Source organism: Phocoena phocoena, chromosome 16 (assembly GCF_963924675.1).
Source record: "Phocoena phocoena chromosome 16, mPhoPho1.1, whole genome shotgun sequence".
NCBI lineage: Eukaryota > Metazoa > Chordata > Mammalia > Artiodactyla > Phocoenidae > Phocoena > Phocoena phocoena.
Window position 1 is genome coordinate 58,126,197 of NC_089234.1, and position 20,749 is coordinate 58,146,945.

General features: G+C 38.4%; 1 protein-coding gene across 5 annotated transcripts in view; it reads right to left on the reverse strand.

Annotated features, from left to right (window-relative positions):
* Positions 1-20,749, reverse strand: part of KAT6B (lysine acetyltransferase 6B) — a 180,067-nt gene that overhangs the window by 63,065 nt on the left and 96,253 nt on the right. For all 5 annotated transcript variants that reach the window (XM_065893772.1, XM_065893775.1, XM_065893773.1 and 2 more), the window contains one exon: positions 785-893. In XM_065893772.1, the coding sequence (XP_065749844.1) occupies positions 785-893 (109 nt within the window). The remainder of the gene's footprint in view (positions 1-784; positions 894-20,749) is intronic.

Sequence of the window (20,749 nt, forward strand, 5' to 3'; positions counted from 1 at the left end):
CCAGAATACTGTCCATCCCTTTCCAGCTGTCACACAGAGCTGGGCTGTAATATTATATTTCACCAGTAGGTGTCAGGACCTGAAACACTATGCATTCCAACTGAAACGTCTTAAACTGAGACTTCAGGTTATAGAAAACTAGTGATTCTAGGTGCATTCAGCATGAAAGTTTAGAATTCTCTACCTTGCATTTACCTGCAATGTAGAATAGTCCAAGTTGAATTATTAATGCTGGTATGAAATCAAAGCTTAATTTAAAAGATGAATATATGGGCCTCCCTCATGGCGCAGTGGTTAAGAATCTGCCTGCCAATGCAAGGGATATGGGTTCAAGCCCTGGTCCGGGAAGATCCCACATGCTGCGGAGCAACTAAGCCTGTGAGCCACGACTACTGAGCCTGCACTCTAGAGCCCTCAAGCCACAACTACTGAGCCCGTGTGCTCAGAGCCCATGCTCCACAAAAGAAGCCACTGCAATGAGAAGCTCACGTACCACAAAAAAACTAGAGAAAGACCCAACGCAGCCAGAAATAAATAAATAAATAAAATTTTAAAGCTTTTAAAAAATTTTTTATTTATTTTATTTTATGACATATGGTTTATGTCAGTGTTAATATACTCACACTTCCCCCACTTCCCCCCCACCTGCATTTACTTTTTAAATTTAAAACTTACTCTATTATCAAATATTGCTTTAAATAACAAACTTTTTTTCGATAGAGAGAAATCGCATGTAGCTATAATGGGGAGTCATTGTACACACATACACAAAATACCAACTTACCACTACTGCCACAATCTGCACAGGAGAGGAGCTCTTCTGGTTTCTTTTCACGATTAGATTCTTTTGTCCCCAGACAGAAGCTGCATATTGGAATGGGATCGGCACGGGGCTACGAAAAAAATTAAAATGAAAAAATACTGTTAGTTTTCCATTTCAAAATTTAAAACAAAACATTAAAATCAAAAGCTTCTTACATATTTCTTTACCAAAGAAAAACTGCTGAAATAAGGTATTCATATCAACATTTTCTGCTAATAAAAAACCCCTCAAATTATTTGACACTGAAGTATTGCCAGAATAATGCATTTATGTGTAATGTATAAGACTCAGAAGTAATTTTCATTAAGCCAATGAAATCTAAAACCTTTATATATTACACTACCTTCCTGAAATGAACATTAAGAATTCATTTGAAGTCTCAATTGTTCCCGTAATCTATATGCCTACTATAAATTGATTCACCTATTCAGTATTACAGTCTATGAGTATCTTCTAGTCAGACCAGATTGTTTAATTAAACTTTATCAAATGTTTTAGTACAGGTTACTATTATGCATCAATTAAATATTTGACATAAAATACTGGTATGTTAAAAGGTGACATAGTAACAGCATTAGAACTAAGCGAGAACTTTAAAATTCTATGGGATCACTTGAGATGATCAAAAGACCATTAACAAGGCCTTTCTGGCACCAAGGTCTTCAAAAGTAAACCACACCATGCCACACAAAGGAGACACACTCTCAATCTCTGACATTCCCACTTTCAATAAAAGAAAGAACAAAACATTTGTCTAACCCCCAGCACCCCTTTAACTCTCACTACGGAAATCGCTTCTAACAATGTATAAATCTGCATACATTTTAGTGCCTCCATTGTTATTTATGAGTACCAGCAACACTAGTATTCCCATCCAAATGAAGAGTTGACTGTGTCTACAGATCTGGTCACATTATTTTGAACAGCCAAACTGTATGAAAACTAAAATTTTATTTCATATTCCAAGCTTCACACATGTTGTCTGCTAGCCATCTGAATGTAACTATAATGTATTTATATTTGAATCTCATGAATCAAAAATTTAGGGCAAGAAAGCTTAGTAAAATCACAAATTTTTTTAATGTAAATTAAAAACAAGATTTTGCTAGGCCTAACTTTCTAAATATACATCAGCATAAAATAAACCTCATTTGTTCAGCCACTCTGTTCCAAACGCCTGATACATTGCCTGATGCACAGCAGGCACTCAAAATGTATTTGCTAACTATATAAAAATATATTTGAATATAAATGAAAGAAACATATGCAGGTTTAAAAACACTTATCTCTAAAATAATATTTCAAATAGTAATAATGATTCCAACAAACGTTCAGTGTGACGTATCATCAAAAACCAGAATTCACCTTATGACCAAGCATTTGCAAAATTGTTCGTTATGACTGTTAATTTCATCTTACAATATAAGTGTTCATTATCTTGCCCTATTTTTCGGTTTAATTTGTTCTTTTAATATGCACAGGTTTCACTTTCTCAGGTAACTATGCAAATGCGTGTTTGTAGCCCCAGTTAAAAAGCAGAGTATAAAACACTGTATTAGAAAAACCAAAAAAGACAAGCTACAACAAACTGGTCACTGACTCCTACCACCATTTTTTAAATGCCAGATAATCAGCACTGCATAATTATGGATCCATAGTTATTACTCACAACTGCTCAACTGCAGCACCTTGGGAACACTTTTGTTCCTTTAAATAGGAATTAAAGGAACAATCTGGTTTTCAAGTGACAACATTCCCCTGATAGATTCTAGCTAAAACCCAGTCCTTATACTAATGGGATTCCTGCTTTCATTTGATATAACAATGCTCAAGCCATTGCTGCCATCCTTGCACTGATAAATAATTTACAAAATGTCACATATCACTCATACAATGAAACAAATCCAAATCTGCAAATCCCATTTTTCTTTCCCAGATGAATTTTTAGCTGTAAGAAAGACATGGCCATCAGCCAGCATTCATGCTCATTTTTCGTTTTTAACTAAAGGTAACACAAAGGACAAAGGTTGCTAGTAGTTCATGGCCAGAAAGACCGATGTCCCACACTCTGCTCAATAATAGAAAGCATAGATGATATCACTTCACGCCACACGCAAGCAAGCCCCACCATGCTGATGTATGCTCACAACCATTTATTTTAGGGATAACTGTCTCACAATACTCTATAAAACCACTACATTATACAGAAATGTCTGCCCTGCTGAATTATTGATAATTCAAAGCACTTTTTGCTAACCTCAGTATAGCCGAGTCTAATTAACTTTAAAAAGCTGTCACTTGTATGAAATGAAACTTTTACAGTAATGCACGTAAATGGGTCACAGAATTATTATGATTCACTATTCTCGATCAGACTACACATAAACTGTTTCAAAAAAATAATCCCTGGTAATAGATTAAAATGGATTGCAGTCAGAAAGAGGTCTGAATCAATGGCAACTCAATTCTATATAAATCCACTACTGACAAATCATATTTAAGAGGTCTGAAAATGGAACCAAACATCTCCCAGTTCTGAATTCCTTTCTTTGAAATTTCACACCACCACCTAACCTGTTGATCACATTTTCTTATCAACATGCCTGAATATTTCAGTCTGATCTTGAGAACGAACACTCACGGACAGGTTTAAACTCTGCAAACTGCTCGGGAAGCATTTCTTCCTCACCTCCCATGTGATGGTCCTGGGGCAGCTGCTAGGCTAGAGGCCACTCATACACTAGCTCATTTAATCATCTTAACAACCCTGCCAGGAATGTATATTATTATGCCCATTATAGGAAAGAAATTGAGGCTCCGAGAAGTGAGGTAACTTTTCTAAAGTTGCAGAGGTTCAAGTGTGGAGCTGGGATTCAAACACAAGTGTGTCTTCGGTAAAGCCCATTTCTTACCTCTACTACCTCCCCTCCTTATCTCTCAAGAAAAACCAATGTTAAAAATTATTTTCCATCAGCAGTAATAACTCTAATGTGCTCATAATCTCTGTCATCCAATTTCTCCCATGACCAATGGCATACGTTTTGTAAACTATTAAAAAAGCAACCTTTAATATGCTATAGATTATTTATTGATTACAATGGGGAAATGGTACCTTTACAATGGAAAAGTCTGGTAGACAACCCCTTAACTGAGCAATCGAACCTATCAGCCATTATGGGATGCCTCCCAAGCGTGGCGCTGAAGGACTCAGCACTGCCTATGCAGTGTTCTTACTGGAAACATTTAGCCTCAATCTAATCATAAGGAGACAATCAGGCAAATCCAAATTTAGGGACATGCTGGCCTGGACTCTTCAAAAAATGTTGATGCCATGTAAGACCCAAAAAAGAGCAGAACCAATTTAGGCGATTAAAGTGGTGGGAAAACTAAATACAATTTGCAATCTTTGCCTGGATTTCGAATTTTTAAAAAATAACTCACGGCTGTAAAGAACACTATTTGGATAATTAGGGTAACATGCACTAAATAGCAGACAACACATAAACTAGACTGTGATTACATAAGAATTGTCTTAGGAGTTATGTGCTGAAATATTTTGGAGTAAAGTGTCATGATGTCTATAACTTGAGCACAAATGATGCAGGGGGAAAAACCTATGTGTATTACTAGTGTATGTGTGTGCAGAGAGGAAGAGAGAAAGCAAATGTGGCAAATGTTAACGGCTGGTAAATCTATATAAAGGTACTTGGATGTTCATGACATTATTCGTTCAATTGTCTAATTATTTGTTTCAATGTTTACAAGTTTCCAAGCAAAAAGCTGGGGGCACTTTCAAAAAAAAGATACAGAATGAGTTATTATATAGTTGGATTACAACATTTCTAAAGTAAAGTATCTCAATCCAATTACTGCTTCACAGGAAATACAGAGGACAGAGGAACATGTCAATCTACACAGCAGAGGGATGCAAGTACCAAAACTCTTGAAGACAAATGACCCAGTTTCTTCAACAAGTAAATTAAAAGGGTGAAAGAATGAGTGAGGCAGACAGAAACAGATATGGAAGAAGAACCAATAGATTAAGAGATTTAAAAGGCTTATCAGCCAATTACAACATATAGTCCTTATCTTGATTATGATTCAAATAAACTGTAAAACAAAACAAAATGACCTACTGAAGCAACTTGGAGCTGGTTGGCCGGGAAGAGACTGTTGGGAGGGGACAAGCAGGGTGTTTTCATCCAGGGGTAGGGGTTAGATTTGTTCTCCATGCCTCCATGCCCCAATGAGTCATCTTAGACTCCAACTTTCCAACAGAACTGTCCAGCAACGGAATGAATTTTTTTCTTGCTTCTTTATTTTACTTTTTACACTGTGGTAAAATGTGTGTGTGTACGTGTGTGTGTGTGTGTGTATGCATGTGTGTGTATGTATGTATGTGTATATATAAATATATCATAAAATTCACCATGTTAATCATTTTTAAGTACACAGTTCAGTGGCGTTAAGTATGTTCACAATGTTGTACAACCACCCAAACTGATACTCTGTCCCCATTAAATACTAACTTCCTATTCCCCAAAGCCCCAGGCAACCGCCGTTCTGCTTTCTGCTCCATGAGTTTGAGTAATCTAGGTACCTCATATAAGTGAACTCACACAGTCTTTGTAATCAGAAGCCATGGAGATACTGCATGGACCCTATCAGGATGGTGAGGATGCCACGGTGGACAAAGGAGCCTCCCGTGAGTTGGGATCTGGGACCTTTTCAAAGGTCCTTTCCAGATCAAATAGTTTAATGGTTCCATGGCTGGATAATTTCTAAGGCCCTTCCCAATTCAGCTCTAATTTTTCATTGCTTCTATTATACTTTTTTTTAAAAGAGATTTTAAAAGCCTTCAGGACTCTTGATATCAAAATAAGACAGCCTTTTCTGAGGAAACATTCTTAAATCCAAGACAACAGATCTTTGATAAGTTTTATATTTGCATACGGTTACTTTTATTTCTACCCTGAAGGAAAAAAACATGCTTGTTAGTCTGAGAAACAGGAAAAAAAAGGAACAGAGGGAGGGAGGGAGGAAGGGAGGGAGGAAGTTCATGCACAGATCAGAGCCATGGGCATCCAGGCTCACATCCTCTTCCTGACAAAGACACCAAAAGGGGTTTTGCCTCCACGGTCTCCACTCACAATGATCAGAGACACAGCCCTCTCTTTCCATAATCCCTTAAGGATTCTTCTCCTGGAGTCACCTACAAAATTTCCTGAATCTACTTATAAAACATACCATTTTAGTAATTCCAAGTGTTGGAAACAATTCAGCATTTTTCATTCATATATTCACACTTGTATCATGGAAAGACCTGAATTTAAATTCTGTTCTCTGAGCCTTGGGTTCCCTCTTTTGTGAAAGGGCACAATAGCGTCCACCTTGTCTTGCTCCAGGGTTGCTAAAGTTCCCATGTGAGTGAGTGTGTGAAGCACTTTGTAAATTATAAGGTTCTATTCAAACATTGTTAACAATTATTGCAAAATTCACTCTGGCTATAAAAACAAACAGGGCAAACAAACAACTTCAAGTCCTTAATAAACATCAGTGCAAATAATTTGTTCTGGAGTTTAGAATTACTCTATAAAAGATGGATGTTGTGAGCCCCCATGAAAAGTATTCATCTTAGAGGATTTTTTTGTTTTTTGTTTTTAATGAATTAATCAGGGAGTACAGGAACAGCGTAGAAAATGCTCAACTGAGATTCAAGAGGCCTGTAACTAATTTAATAAAAGGAAAACTTCAAAGGAAAAGAAAAGAAAAAGATGTCAAAGGAAGAAAAGCACAAATATAAAATCTTAAACTAATAATACCACAAAAGCAAACAAAGATGAATATAAATCCTGTACACCCCAGTATCAAACAGTTCATCTTTGGAGAATGTTCTCTACACTTTAGCTCAGACAACTCAATTCAATAACTCCACAACAAGCTGTAGGGAAGGGCTGTTTTAAGACTCTGCTGTATTTATCTCTTTAATTTACACCCTCTTATCATTTCACACTGAAATTTGAAGTCGAGGTACTACTTTCCTTTACCAAAATGCTTTTCTCAAGTGTCTCACTTGTGCCGAACACAAACCCTGTGAAATAGGATTGGTGGCTCTTTCTGTCTCCGTGTCACAGGTAAGTTAAATGCCTCCCTACGGTCATAAAGCTATTAAGACAGAGGGAGCCCAGCCTGCTGACTCTAAGCTCTTAGCTGTTTCGCTTCCCATGGCTGCTCCCTCATTTCCTTTGGAGCTGGATTCACGTTATCACCTATCAGAAAGGCTATCCCTGACCACTCTCTCTAAAACTGCACTCCACCAGCACCTCTGGATCCTCCATGCCTTGCTTTATTTTTCTGCATAGCACTCATCACTATCTGACATATGATGTATCATTCATCTATTTTGTTTCACTTACTAAACATTAAGAGAGCAGAGATTAGTTGTTGTAGCTCCAGTCTCAAAGTACATTCATGGAATAAATGAATGAACAAATGAACAGACTGCTTTCAGGTTTGGAACTGGCTCCTCCGGTTCAACAGGTCCCAAAATACTGACTACTATTCTTTATTTTAATGTATATTTTTAATGACTACAATATGAAGCAACCATGGCAAGGTGGGTCCCATCACTGTCTAATCTGAATGCTTTTTTCCTACTCTGACCATTTATAATGAATGGCACTTATGTTTGGACATAATTGTACTTCCATGGGTCTAATCTGACAAGATAGAACCAAAATTTTAAAATCAGCTGGGAGGAAAATTGCCTCACCACTCCCACAAGTATTAACTATTGGGGCTCACTCACTAATAGCCACTATAGGTTGTATGCAAGATAGCTTTAGGGCCACGCCCAGCTGCCAGTACCTAACTGTGACCACCGCCCCCTTTGCCTCTCAAGAAATAACACAATAAAAATTTTAAAAAAGAAATCAAGAAAGATGAATACACTGCAGTGAGAGTAACAAAATTATAAAAAAGCATCTATCTGTTCAATCTATTTAACAAATATTTTATAAACTTTGGTGTTTTATTATTGGTAATGAATTATTTTCCAGACTGTACAACAGATAGCACTGGGACGACAGAGGTTCAAACTGTTCATGTTGTTTTAGGTAACATATTAACTTTTTTTTTTTTTTTAGCCACCTCAACACTATACTTGACACTTATCTAATAAAGAGCTAGACTTCATTTCTTGCCACTTAACCCACTTATTCAACTGATATATGTCTGAACAGATGAAGCCCACTCCTAATTAGGATATGGATCATGCACACTCAGGATTTTCCTTTACAGCAATCTGCTTAAGCTGTGGTCTTGGGAAATATACTAACTCTAAAAGTAGAGTATATTCCTGTGATAATCTAAACCATTTTGTATTTTAAGAGCATTATCTTGTCCCCATCAGCATGTGCTGTAACAGTGGTCAGTGCAGCCATCCCTCTGCAGGTTTGGTGAGCAGCACGCCCTCACAGCAGTCCCGGGGCTACTTCAGATCCTTCAGGCACAACAGAACTCTGTTCACAGCATGTCCACTGCCATTTTCTCTACACTCATGTACCCTTTTGCTTTATTCTAAGGCAATTCTTGCACTTCTGTCATGAATCTTGACCTGAATAGATGCCTAAATAATTTCTTCTGGAAGATAATTGGAGATATACTTATTACAAGACTTTTCATAGGCAACAATTTTACCATAATTTTCCTCTGGCCATATAGGTTTTATTGTATCACCTCCCCTGCTCATTATACTTCTCTGTGGGTGATTGGTTCTGTGAGGGAGCACTATATCATCCCCACTGGCTCTAAATTGAGTTTCTGTTATTACTCAGGGCAAAAGGATTTATTATCGCTAATGTATGGAGATCTTGAATGTGACTGCTGTATTTTACCTCCTTGTCACAGTCAAGGGAGTTTTCTGTATTTTAAGAGTGATAACGAGTAAATTAAATCTAATAAAAATATTTAAAAGCATCCCTACACATATCTATAAATACATCACTTCTTTTTTCATTTAAGGAATCACTTAGAAACAAAACCAGTATCAAGGACCACATACGGATAAATTCCCACAATCAAAGGCTGATTCAGAAGTATAAAATTATAAAAAGCTTAGCCACAGAGGAATAAGAAGAGGAGAGGAGGGAAGACTTTCTAAGAACATCAGTCACAATAGTTATCAAATGCGTGGAGTTAACTGAAATGCTCACACTGTATCCTGTTGTCTAGAACTTGTTCTAATTAGGCAGGTGTGCCATTTATAAGAGTACTGATTAAGGAAAGGGATTCTATTGGAAGGAAACAAATCTAATCCTGCACACTGCATTTAACAATAGCATCTCATTTGTTCTTTTTTTTGGGGGGGGGGGTAAATAAATGAGGCCTACAAGTTGGTGGGGGCGGGAGAAGGTAGGACAATGAAACAACTGCCTTCCCCAGGGTCTTTACTTTCATATCTGGGCAGAGACTTGGCTTTGAAGATTTCGTCTGAAAGTCTCTCCTACACCCCTACCATTAGAAACTGCAGATATTGCATTTATCTTCTTAAGGGGGATCAAAGTCTGATTCAACACCGCTGGAAATTCAACACATGGTTATAGGAAGTCAGCTTAGGATTTACAAATTATTCTCTTCAGCAAGTATGTCATAATATTAGCAATATAATATAAACCCTACCCTAGATTTTGAAAAATGGAATTTTAAAATCAATTCATATTCAAGTATCACAAATCTTTAATAGTTTCTTTTTTTTTTTTAATTTTTTTTTGCGGTACGCGGGCCTCTCACTGTTGTGGCCTCTCCCATTGTGGAGCACAGGCTCCGGACGCACAGGCTCAGCGGCTCACGGGCCCAGCCGCTCCGCTGGCATGTGGGATCTTCCCAGAGCAGGGCACGAACCCATGTCTCCTGCAACGGCAGGCGGACTCTCAACCACTGCGCCACCAGGGAAGCCCTAGACTTCTTTTTTAAGAGCAATTTTAAGTTAACAGGAAAACTGAGAGGAAGGTACAGAAATTTCCCACATGCCCCCCGCCCCCACAGGTGCACAGCCTCCCTCATTAACAACATTCCCCCACCAGACTCATACATTTGTTACAACTGATGACCCTACACTGACACATCATTATCACCCAAAGTCCACCCAAAGATTACATTAGGGTTCCCTCTTTGTGTTGTACATTCTATGGGTTTGGACAAATTTATGATGACATGTATCTACCACTGTAGTATCATACAGAGTATTTTACTGCCCCCCAAAATCCTTGCGCTCTGCCTATTCGTCTCTCCTTCCCTCCTCTAATCCCTGTTAACCGCTAATCTTTTTTTACTGTATCCATAGTTTTGCTCTTTCCAGAGTGTCATATTTAGTTGGAATCATACAGCGGCTTGCTCAGTTGCCCCAAGGCATCCGTTTTAATCTAGATGGTGCCTACATACAACTCCACCTAGGCATGATGTGAACATAAACATTCTCATTACCAGTTCAACCAAGAGAAACCTGAATTAACTGCTCAGAGACACAGGCAACTGAATTGATTGTAATTAGATACAAACAGGGAAGTAGAATGAAAAGATGAGGCATAGGTAGATGGATATTAACAAGCTAGAAAAGTCACATGGTAGTCACTTTCTCAATACGATTACCATCACCACCACCATTCCCTCCAACAATGTCCTGTCTTCACAGAGATTTACATGGCAGTTGAGATGCTAGGCACTATTCAACAAGTTACTAATATTTACTCAGCACCCAAGTATGCCAATAGAATACAACTGGTACTCCAATCGCTTGTCCTCACAGAACCAATAAAATTAGCGTGATTCCATTATCACACTTAATTTGCGATTGCCCGGTGGGCACATTAAACCCACTGGTGGGTAGAATTTCCATGCCCCTGGCTTTTCTGCTTTTGTTTTCTTCACTTTCAGAGTACCTTTGACCCTTTCAATTACAGTAGTCCTAAGAAGTAGGAAAGGAGGATGGTAATTACTACCTGAATGTCAAGAGCTCTGACCTTGTTTTTTGGACTCTGCCCTAAACCTCTTTGTGGTGGAGATTCTAGATCCACTAATGCTTTAGGCCAGGCACCAACCCAGCCCTTACAGGTATATTATCAGTGAAAGTCTGCTCTCTGGTCCTTTAGCATCACTGCAGGCTATGTAGGGAGGGCACAAAACATAAACCCCTCCCCTGTCAATGCAAACTACAGCAAGGCCAGGAAGAGAAACACCAGAGTGACAGGCTTTACCCCAGGGCAAGGATTTTTAAGCTCGATTCCCTATAACTTCAAGAGTCTACAGAAACCTACTAAAGGGTATACAGTAGGTTGAAGAAAGCTCTTTATTTTTCTGAAATCAAATTTTTTTTGCATATTTTAAGTCAAAGCTTAGTACACTATGAGCTCTTTGAAGGAGATCCTTGTTTGCTTTATCTTAACAAGAACTATACACACTGTAGCTATTTGATATTTATTGAATATATAAATGTAACATTATTTCTCATACATGGTTCTTTCTCATTTTCTAAATTACATTCTTATTTTAGTATATAAATGGTAAATAAAGAAATAATAATAAAACAGCACATTATATGAGGAAAAATAAACACTTTAAATGTTTGTCCATTTAGAACCTTCATATCACATTCACCCACTTACATTTTTTAAACTGTAAGATACACATAACATAAAATGTACCATTTTAACTGTTTTTAAATGTATGGTTCAATGTAAAGTATATTCGCAACATTGTACAACTAAGTTTAGATATATTTTTATATACAATGATACAGTTCAGAGAGTTCTGAAACACCCCTTCACTCATGTAACCCATATTGCTATCAAGATATAGAGCACTCCATAACCCCAGAAAGTTCTCTCCTGTTCCTTCCCAGTCAACCCCTTCCCAAGCAACCACTATTCTTTTTTTTTTTTTTTTTTGCGGTACGCGGGCCTCTCCCGTTGCGGAGCACAGGCTCCAGACGCGCGGGCTCAGCGGCCATGGCTCATCGGCCTAGCCGCTCCGCGGCATGTGGGATCCTCCCGAACCAGGGCACAAACCCGTGTTCCCTGCATTGGCAGGCAGACTCTTAACCACTGCGCAACCAGGGAAGCCCCCTCAACCACTATACTTGATTTCTACCTCCACAGTTTGGATTGGCCTGTTCTAAAACTTCATATGAATGGAAGCTGACACTGAGTTCTTTTGTGTAGGGTTTCTTTTACTCACCGTATTATCATATTCATTCATACTGTTGCATATATCAGCAATTCATTTCTTTTTATTACTGAGTAGTATTTTATTGTAAAATATACAAAAATTTACTTATTTTCTCTATAGTTGATCAACATTTAAGTCTTCTTCAGTTTAGAGCTAAAATGAATAAAACTGTTCTAAACATTCTTGTTTAAGTATTTTTGTGGATAGGTGTTTTCATCTCTTTTGAGTAAATACCTAGGAGTGGAAATGCAGGGTCATAAGGTAGGTAGATGGTTAATTTTATTATTAGAAACCTCTAGTTTGAATAATTAAGAAAAACGCTAATTAGCAATACCAGGAAGTAAGCAGGGGATACTACTACAAATCTTGAAGACATTAAAATGATGGGAAATATTATGAACAGCTTTATGCCAATAAATTAGACAACTTAGTAAAATGGACTTCGCTGATAGACTAAACCAACAAAACTAACACCAGAAGAAATAGAAAATGTGAATAACTTTAAATCCATTAAAGAAAATAATTCATAACTTAAAACCTCCACACAACAAACCCCAGCTTTGCTGGTGAATTCTTTCAAAGATTAAGAAGACTATGATACCAATCTTTTTTTTTTTTTTCCGATACCAATCTTAAATGATCAACTTCAAAAAACAAAGGAAGAAATATTTCTCTGCTCATTTTATGAGGCCAGCATAATTCCGATATCAAAATCGGATAAAAGCATTACAAAAAAAGTAAGTTAAAAGAACAACCAATACACCACATGAACATAAACCCTCATTTGTTTTTCTTCTTCTTAAATCTTACTTTTAAAAAAAAAGTTGGGCTTCCCTGGTGGCGCAGTGGTTGAGAGTCCGCCTGCCGATGCAGGCAACACGGGTTCGTGCCCCGGTCCAGGAAGATCCCACATGCCGTGGAGTGGCTGGGCCCGTGAGCCGTGGCCGCTGAGCCTGCGCGTCCGGAGCCTGTGCTCCGCAACGGGAGAGGCCACAACAGTGAGAGGCCCGCATACCGCAAAAACAAACAAACAAACAAAAAAAAAACAACTTTACTGAGGTGCAATTTACAATAATAATATGTACCCTTTTAAAGTTTGGACAAATATACATATCCGCATAATTATCACAACAATTAAGAAACAGAACCCTCAAAAAGTTCCCTCAAGCCCTTTTGCAGTTCCATTTCCTTTGCAGACCGGGCAACTATTGATCGGCTTTCTATGATTGCAGATTATTTTGCCTGCTCTAGAATTTCACATATGAAATCACACAGTATGTACTCTTTTGTGACTTCCTTATGCTTAGCATGTTTGTGAGATTCATCCATGGTGTTGCATGTATAAACAGTTTATTCTTTTTTTTTTTTTTTTTTTTTTTTTGCAGTACGCGGGCCTCTCACCGCTGCGGCCTCCCCCGTCGCGGAGCACAGGCTCCGGACGCGCAGGCTCAGCGGCCATGGCCCACGGGCCCAGCCGCTCCGCAGCATGCGGGATCCTCCCGGTCCGGGGCACGAACCCGTGTCCCCTGTATCGGCAGGTGGACTCCCAACCACTGCGCCACCAGGGAAGCCCAGTTTATTCTTTTTAATGCTACATAGTATCTCATTATATCAATATACCCAAATTCATTTATCCATGCACCTGCTGATGGACATCTGTGCTATTTACAGTTTTCAGCTGTATGAATAAAGCTAATACGAATATTTGTGTTAAAGTCTTTTTGTATACATGTTTTCATTTCTCTTTGGTAAATACCTAGGAGTGGAACTGCTGGGTCATATGTTAAGCATATGTTTAACTTTATAAGAAACTGTCAGAGTGGGGACTTCCCTGGTGGCACAATGGTTAAGAATTCGCCTGCCATTGCAGGGGACACAGGTTTGATCCCTGGTCTGGGAGGATCCCACGAGCCGCAGAGCAACTAAGCCCGCGTGCCACAACTGCTGAGCCTGCGCTCTAGAGCTCAGGAGCCACAACTGCTGAGCCTGTGTGCCACAACTACTGAAGCCCACACGCCTAGAGCCAGTGCTCCACAACAGGAGAGGCCACCATAATGAGAAGCACGTGCACCGCAACGAAGACCCAACGCAGCCAAACATAAATTAAAAAAAAAATAAATTCATTAAAAAGAAAAAGAAACTGTCAGAGTGGTTTCTCAAGTGATTATACCATTTAACACTCCTGGTTGCACTTGGTTTTGCCAGTCTTTTTAATTTTAACCATTCTAGAAAGTGTGTAGGAGTATCTCATATATCCTTGATGGCTAGTGACGTTGCCTGTTTTCATGTGCTCAGTGGCCATTCATATATCTTCTTTTGTACAGTTTCTGTTAGGCTCTTCTGCCTGTCATCATGGTCTAATGCAATACATTGCCAAACCCTCTTCCAATGAAAAACCTTTGGCCCCAGCTATTGAAAATGCTACCAGCAGGCAGTTTTCAGTTGTCACTCCCTTCAGGGATTGCTTCAGTTGTAGAGTCATGTCACCCAAGGACATGCCCCTTCCAGCAGTGGCCCACATACAAGTGGTAGAGGTCCTCATCTCTGAGTGATACAGAAATATAAAGGCTTGGTCATCTTGGCCCAACTCTTGTACCAACTCTGTCCCAACTCTGAAGGACCAATCTAGCTCTAGAGCTACATATAAAGTCAGCCAAGGCTGTTATTGAGCTGCATCACTGCTCAACCCCTTCCTCTGCCCAATAATGCTTCATTGCCATTCCTTCCACAAGAGTTGATACTCCTAAGGGCTTCCCTTAGTAAATACTCCACCATAAAACTTTATCTCAGTGCCTGCTTCCTAATGAACACAAACTATAACACCTATTTTTTAAATTGGGTTGCTTGTCTTACTGAGTTGCAAGACCTTCATATATATATGTTCTAGCTACAAGTCCTTTGTATACATATATACATAACATATAAAATATATGTACTGTGGGACATCTCTGGTGGCCCAGTGGTTGAGAATCCGCCTGCCAATGCAGGGGACACGGGTTCGATCTCTGGTCTGGGAAGATCCCACATGCCGCGGAGCAACTAAGCCGGTGTGCCGCAACTACTGAGCCTGTGCTCTAGAGCCCGCGAGCCACAACTACTGAGCCCGTGTGCCACAACTACTGAAGCCCGCGCGCCTAGAGCCCATGCTCCACAATGAGAGAAGCCACCGCAGTGAGAAGCCTGCACCACAAAGAAGAGTAGCCCCCGTTAGCTGCAACTAGAGGAAGCCCGTGCGTAGCAACAAAGACCCAACACAGCCAAAAATAAATAAATGTATTAAATATATATATATATATATATATATATATATATATATATATATATATATGTACTGTGAATATTTTCTCTCATTCTGTGGCTTGTCTCTTCATTTTCCTAATAATTTCTTTTGAGAAACACCAGTTTTTAGTTTTTATGAGGTCCCATTTACTTATTTTTCTACTTTTTATGTCCAATCTAAGAAATCTTTGTGTATTCCAAAGTTGCAAAGGCTTTATCCTATATTTTCTTTTAGTTTCCTGGTTTTAGTTTATAAATTAAGTTCATGATGCATTTTTAGTTAATTTTTATGTACGGAATGAGGTATGGGTCAAGATTCACTTTTTTTCCATATGCATATCCAGTTATTCCAGGACAATTAGCTGAGATTTTCTTCTTCCTGTTGAATTAGTCCTTCAACTTCGGTCTTCCTTCTCAAAATTTGTTTTAGCTATTCTAGATCCTTTGTATTACCATATCAATTTTTTAATCAGTTTGTCAATTTCTAGAACAAAGCCTGCTGGGATCTTTATTGTGACTGTATTGACTGTATAGATCAGTCTGGGGAGTGTTGACTTGGTAACATTATTGAGTCTTCCAACCCATGAAATGTACATTTCTCCATTTACTTAGGTCTTCTTTACTTTCTTTCAGTAACAGTTATAGTTTTCAGGGTACATATTTTGCTAAATTCATCCCTATATATTTCATACTGTTTGATGCTATTGTAAATGGTATTCAATTTCTGAATGTTCGCTGCTACTATAGAAAATACAATTGTGTTACCTCCTTCTTTCTGAAAGAATTTATCTAACAGTTGTATTTGTTATATGTTTGAGACTTCACCATTAAAGTTGTGTGTTGTCTGAGCCTAGAGTTTTCTTTGTACCACAGTTTTAAATTTTGAACTCAATTTCAATAGATATAGAGCTATTCAGAATTTCTATTTTGAATGTATGTGTCAGCTGTGGTGATCTGGGCATTCAAGGAATTTTCCCATTTCATCTAAACTGCCCAATTTATTGGCATAAAATTGCCCATAATATTCCCTTATTATTCTTTTTATGTCTTCAGTGATATGCTCGCTCCCATGACTATTACTGGTAATTTGTGTTTTCCCTTTATTTTTTCATTGGCCTACCTAGAGATTTCTGAATTTTATTGATGTTTTCAAAGAATCAGCTTTTGATTTCCCCTATTTACTTTCGATGTTCTTTATATGAGGAAAAATGTTGATTCTTATGCGGAAACCTGATTTGTTATTATCACTATCATTATCATTTTTATTCTAATACAACAGCTAGAGCCATGTGGTTATTCAAAATGCCATTCCCTCTTCTTTGGCTGTAGAGCAGAGGGTCCACGCATTCTACTCTGGTGCATCAACTCCTGGGAGGCTGGAGCAGGGAGGAGGTAACAGCTGGTGCCTTAGTGGAAGAGGAACCCTACCGAGAACTGCTCTCTAGACAGTGGTCCTTAAACAGGTATGAACATTAGGATGTACACGCCTAAGCAACATGCATGGATTTTGATTAAATAGGTCTGCAGCTGACTTAGGCATCTTGATTTTTTTTAAAAGCTTCGAGGAGGTTCTGGTGGTACCCCAGGTTGAGAATCACAGCTCTGAATGATTAGGACATCAGGCAGTTTATGCTCAGAAGAGTCTGAGAAGCACAAGAGTAAATACAGAGCTGAGAGGCTACTGAGAATTTGTTGCCTACTCCTAAAAACTGTGGGTCTGAGGGCCCCAGAGACATAATAAGTTTATGTCACATGAACATGCTTTAAAGGTAGGGGGAAATATACACATGCATCTAAAACATGGCTTAAATTTCTTCAATACAAGGGCTATTTTGTTGATTTTTAAAGTTACGTGTGTGTGTGTTTTAATTCAAATAGCACAAAGATATACAGAATGGAAAATAGGTTTCCCTCCTATAGTTAATCCCTGGACACGCAAATTCCCTTTCAAAAGGTTCACTTCCATCTCAAAAAAAATTAAAAGTTGAGGTGTACTAAACCAGTTTTATTCTAATAGATATTGAGGTTAATACCATTCTTTTGCTTCTACGGAAATGTACACATGTGCATTTGCATGTGCAAATACACCTGCAAAATAAATGCCTAGCTGTGAGATTGCTGGGTCACAGAACATAGGCATTTTTAACTGCATGAGGCTGTGTCACTCTATACTCCTAACATGTTTTATCAAATTTTTTCCTTGCCAATTTAACAGTTGAAAACCATACCATTTTTAAACTTAAATTTGTGTTTCAAATTAACTTTTAAAAACTGGATTCAAAGGTCATATTTTAAATTAAAAACTAGTAATTTTCTTTATCCCCTAGTATGTGATAATACAAATAAAGCTGTGCCTCCACAACCATCCATAGTTCAAGGTTAATCAAAGACCAGTGTTCTTATACATCCTCACAACCCCTTCATTGGAGTAAACAAACCAAACAAAGTGGAAGCACTAGCCAAGGGACAGTGAGGAAAGTAAATGAAACTCTACTCTCCCATCCACTGATCTTTTAGGATCAGCACATTAAGAACATCATCTTCGCATCAAAAAGCTAAATGAAGCATGATTATAAGAGGACTGCACTATGTACGTGTGTGCTTAAGAAAATAAGGGGTGCATACTAATTTTTGAGACCGAGTTAAAAGGAAACTTTGCAAGGTAAGTTTGACAGATCACTGGAACTTACAGAGCCACAGAAATTTGCTAGCAGCCCATAAAATTTCAGTACTTCTTTCCACAGTCCGTGTTACAACAAAGAACAATCTGAAATCAGTGAGCACAGACCCACCTATAGAATTACAGTAACAGTACTGTCAGGCATAGTTTTTCTTCCTCCCTCCTTCCTTTTATCTTCCCTTCTTGCTAATTAACTGCCTGTCTGTTTTGAGGGCCTGGCTCACTCACGTGATACTGCTTGGTGGTCCACTGCTTGGTGGTCCACTGCCGGTAGTCATCTCTAAGTTATTCAGATGATTTTGAGTATAGGGGAGGGGCCAGGAAATGATAGAGATAAATACTTCTCAAACTTTAATATACAAACAAAACACCTGGAGATCTTGTTAAAATGCAGGTTCTGGTTCAGTAATGCTGGAATGGGGCCAGAGATTCTGCATTTCTAAGAAGCTCCCCCATGATACTAATGCTGATCTGTGGTCCACACCTTTGAGCAATAAGAATATAGATACTTTAAAAAAGTAACCCCCAGGGCTTCCCTGGTGGCGCAGTGGTTGAGAGTCCACCTGCCGATGCAGGGGACGCAGGTTCGTGCCCCGGTCCGGGAAGATCCCACATGCCACGGAGCGGCTGGGCCCGTGAGCCATGGCCACTGAGCCTGCGCGTCCGGAACCTGTGCTCCGCAGCGGGAGAGGCCACACCAGTGAGAGGCCCGCGTACCGCAAAAAAAAAAAAAAAAAAAATTAACCCCCAAATTACTCATATTCAACTCTGGGATGTGTTTTACCATTTCAATATAAGGATTCACTGAAGAGCAGAACCCTGGAGTTAATGCCCTGCCGGAGGAACTATTTTATTAGTCACAGTAATGCAGTAGTTGGTGTGGTAGCAGTTGTAGTAGCAGCAGCAGCAGGAGTAACAGTAATTAGCAGCAGCAAATATTTGAAAAGCACTAAGAACAGATATTCAGGTTAGCACTTAATCAATCATTAAAATGCCAGAAGGTAGGTACTATTATCTCCACACTACACATGAGAAAACAGAAGTTAACTTTCCCCAAACAGTTAGGCTCCAGGACCACTGCAGTACCTCTCTGGTTATCAAGTTCACGATCACTGTGTTGTTAGTAATGAATGTCATCATTTCTCAAGTTGACACGTGGGAAGGGGCAATTGTTTAAAGGCCTTATTTTCTAGCTCCTGTAAAGTCCAGCTTAGATAAATAAATAGATCATTGTAACTGATCAGTCTGGGTCAAGGTCAGGTAGAATTTAAACCTATTATTTGACACTACAGACAATCTACTTTGGATAATCAAGAGTGGCTGTGAGTTCAGAGGCCCCAGAGATGATAATGTTGTTGTTTTAAATCTTCTGGCTTTATTTGTTAACTAAGGTGTGACAGAGTGGAATGGCTTGCTTTAGAAGTTATCCAAAGACTAACGCTGGTTACAATATGAATTCCAGCATATTTGGCTTCGAAGCTACATTTTACGCTTCCTAAAAAGAGATCAAGCTAAATATACAGTTCTCAGTCAAAAAGCCCTGTAGAGTAACCTGATCTGAGCAGGGGCACTTTAACTCACTGCCAAATAGAAAAGCATGATCGCCTTATTCCACACACACAAATACCATTCTAGGAGAGGCCAATTAATCATGAATATAACTTTTCAGACATTACATAATTTCACATAGACTTGCTTCTAATGCCTGCCAAGGAAAACAGCAATTTGTATCACCAGGAATAAATCTACATTTGAAAAGAAATGAAAGTTACAAATATGAAACAGTGTAACTCTGGTCACCTCTTTCATGCCACCCTTCCTCATAAGTTCTCTAATTATTTTATTTTATAAAACTGGCATTAATAAAACAACCAAAAATGATGTAAGCTGTAAAATTACATAAATAAATGAAAATAGGGAAATCCAAGTAATTTTTATATCTACAAGAGTAGCAACCTCTAAGATATGATAAATAGCAATGCACACACACACACACACACACACACACACATATATATAAAATAAAGTCATATGCACACTGCATACTTCTGAGTCCTTCAATATTACACAAAAACACTGGTATATTAAATCATTTATTATAATTTTTAAGAGATTCAATTTTCATATCTAAAATTATTTGTTTTCTACATAAATGTTTCACTGATATAACCCTGGTCAATCAGGAATAAGTGATTAATTTGAAAGCAATCCAATGATATCTACAGTCAACATTTTCAAATATAAATAATGAACATAAGCCTGGTAAGTATTCTATTTAGAAAATATACCCATCAGCCCAGGATTACCTTCAGTACGTTTATAAAATTCCTTAACAGAATATTTATAAGCAACAAAACTAGGAAAACAAAAGCAATTAATTATCCTCTTATTAAATAATGGCTGTACTGAAGAACATCAGACTTTAAAGGGGGATGCATAAACTCGTGACAGACTTATCTGAATAGTTCCCTTCTACAGTCATTTTTAAAAAGAATGCTCTCCTTCACACTATCCTTTTTTAAAAAATTAATTTCTCCTTTATTTACTTAAGGTTGGGTGGACTAGCTCCTGCTTTTGAAACTTCTCTAAGGAAAACCTGACACCCTAATCATTGTCACTCAAAAGCAAGCCAAGTACCCATACATGCATCTGAGGCTCTGGTGCTTTTAAACAAAGACCAAACCACTAATGCCAGACCTTTAGTAGATGTGCAGAAACAAATGGTACAGTGTACTTCCCCACCT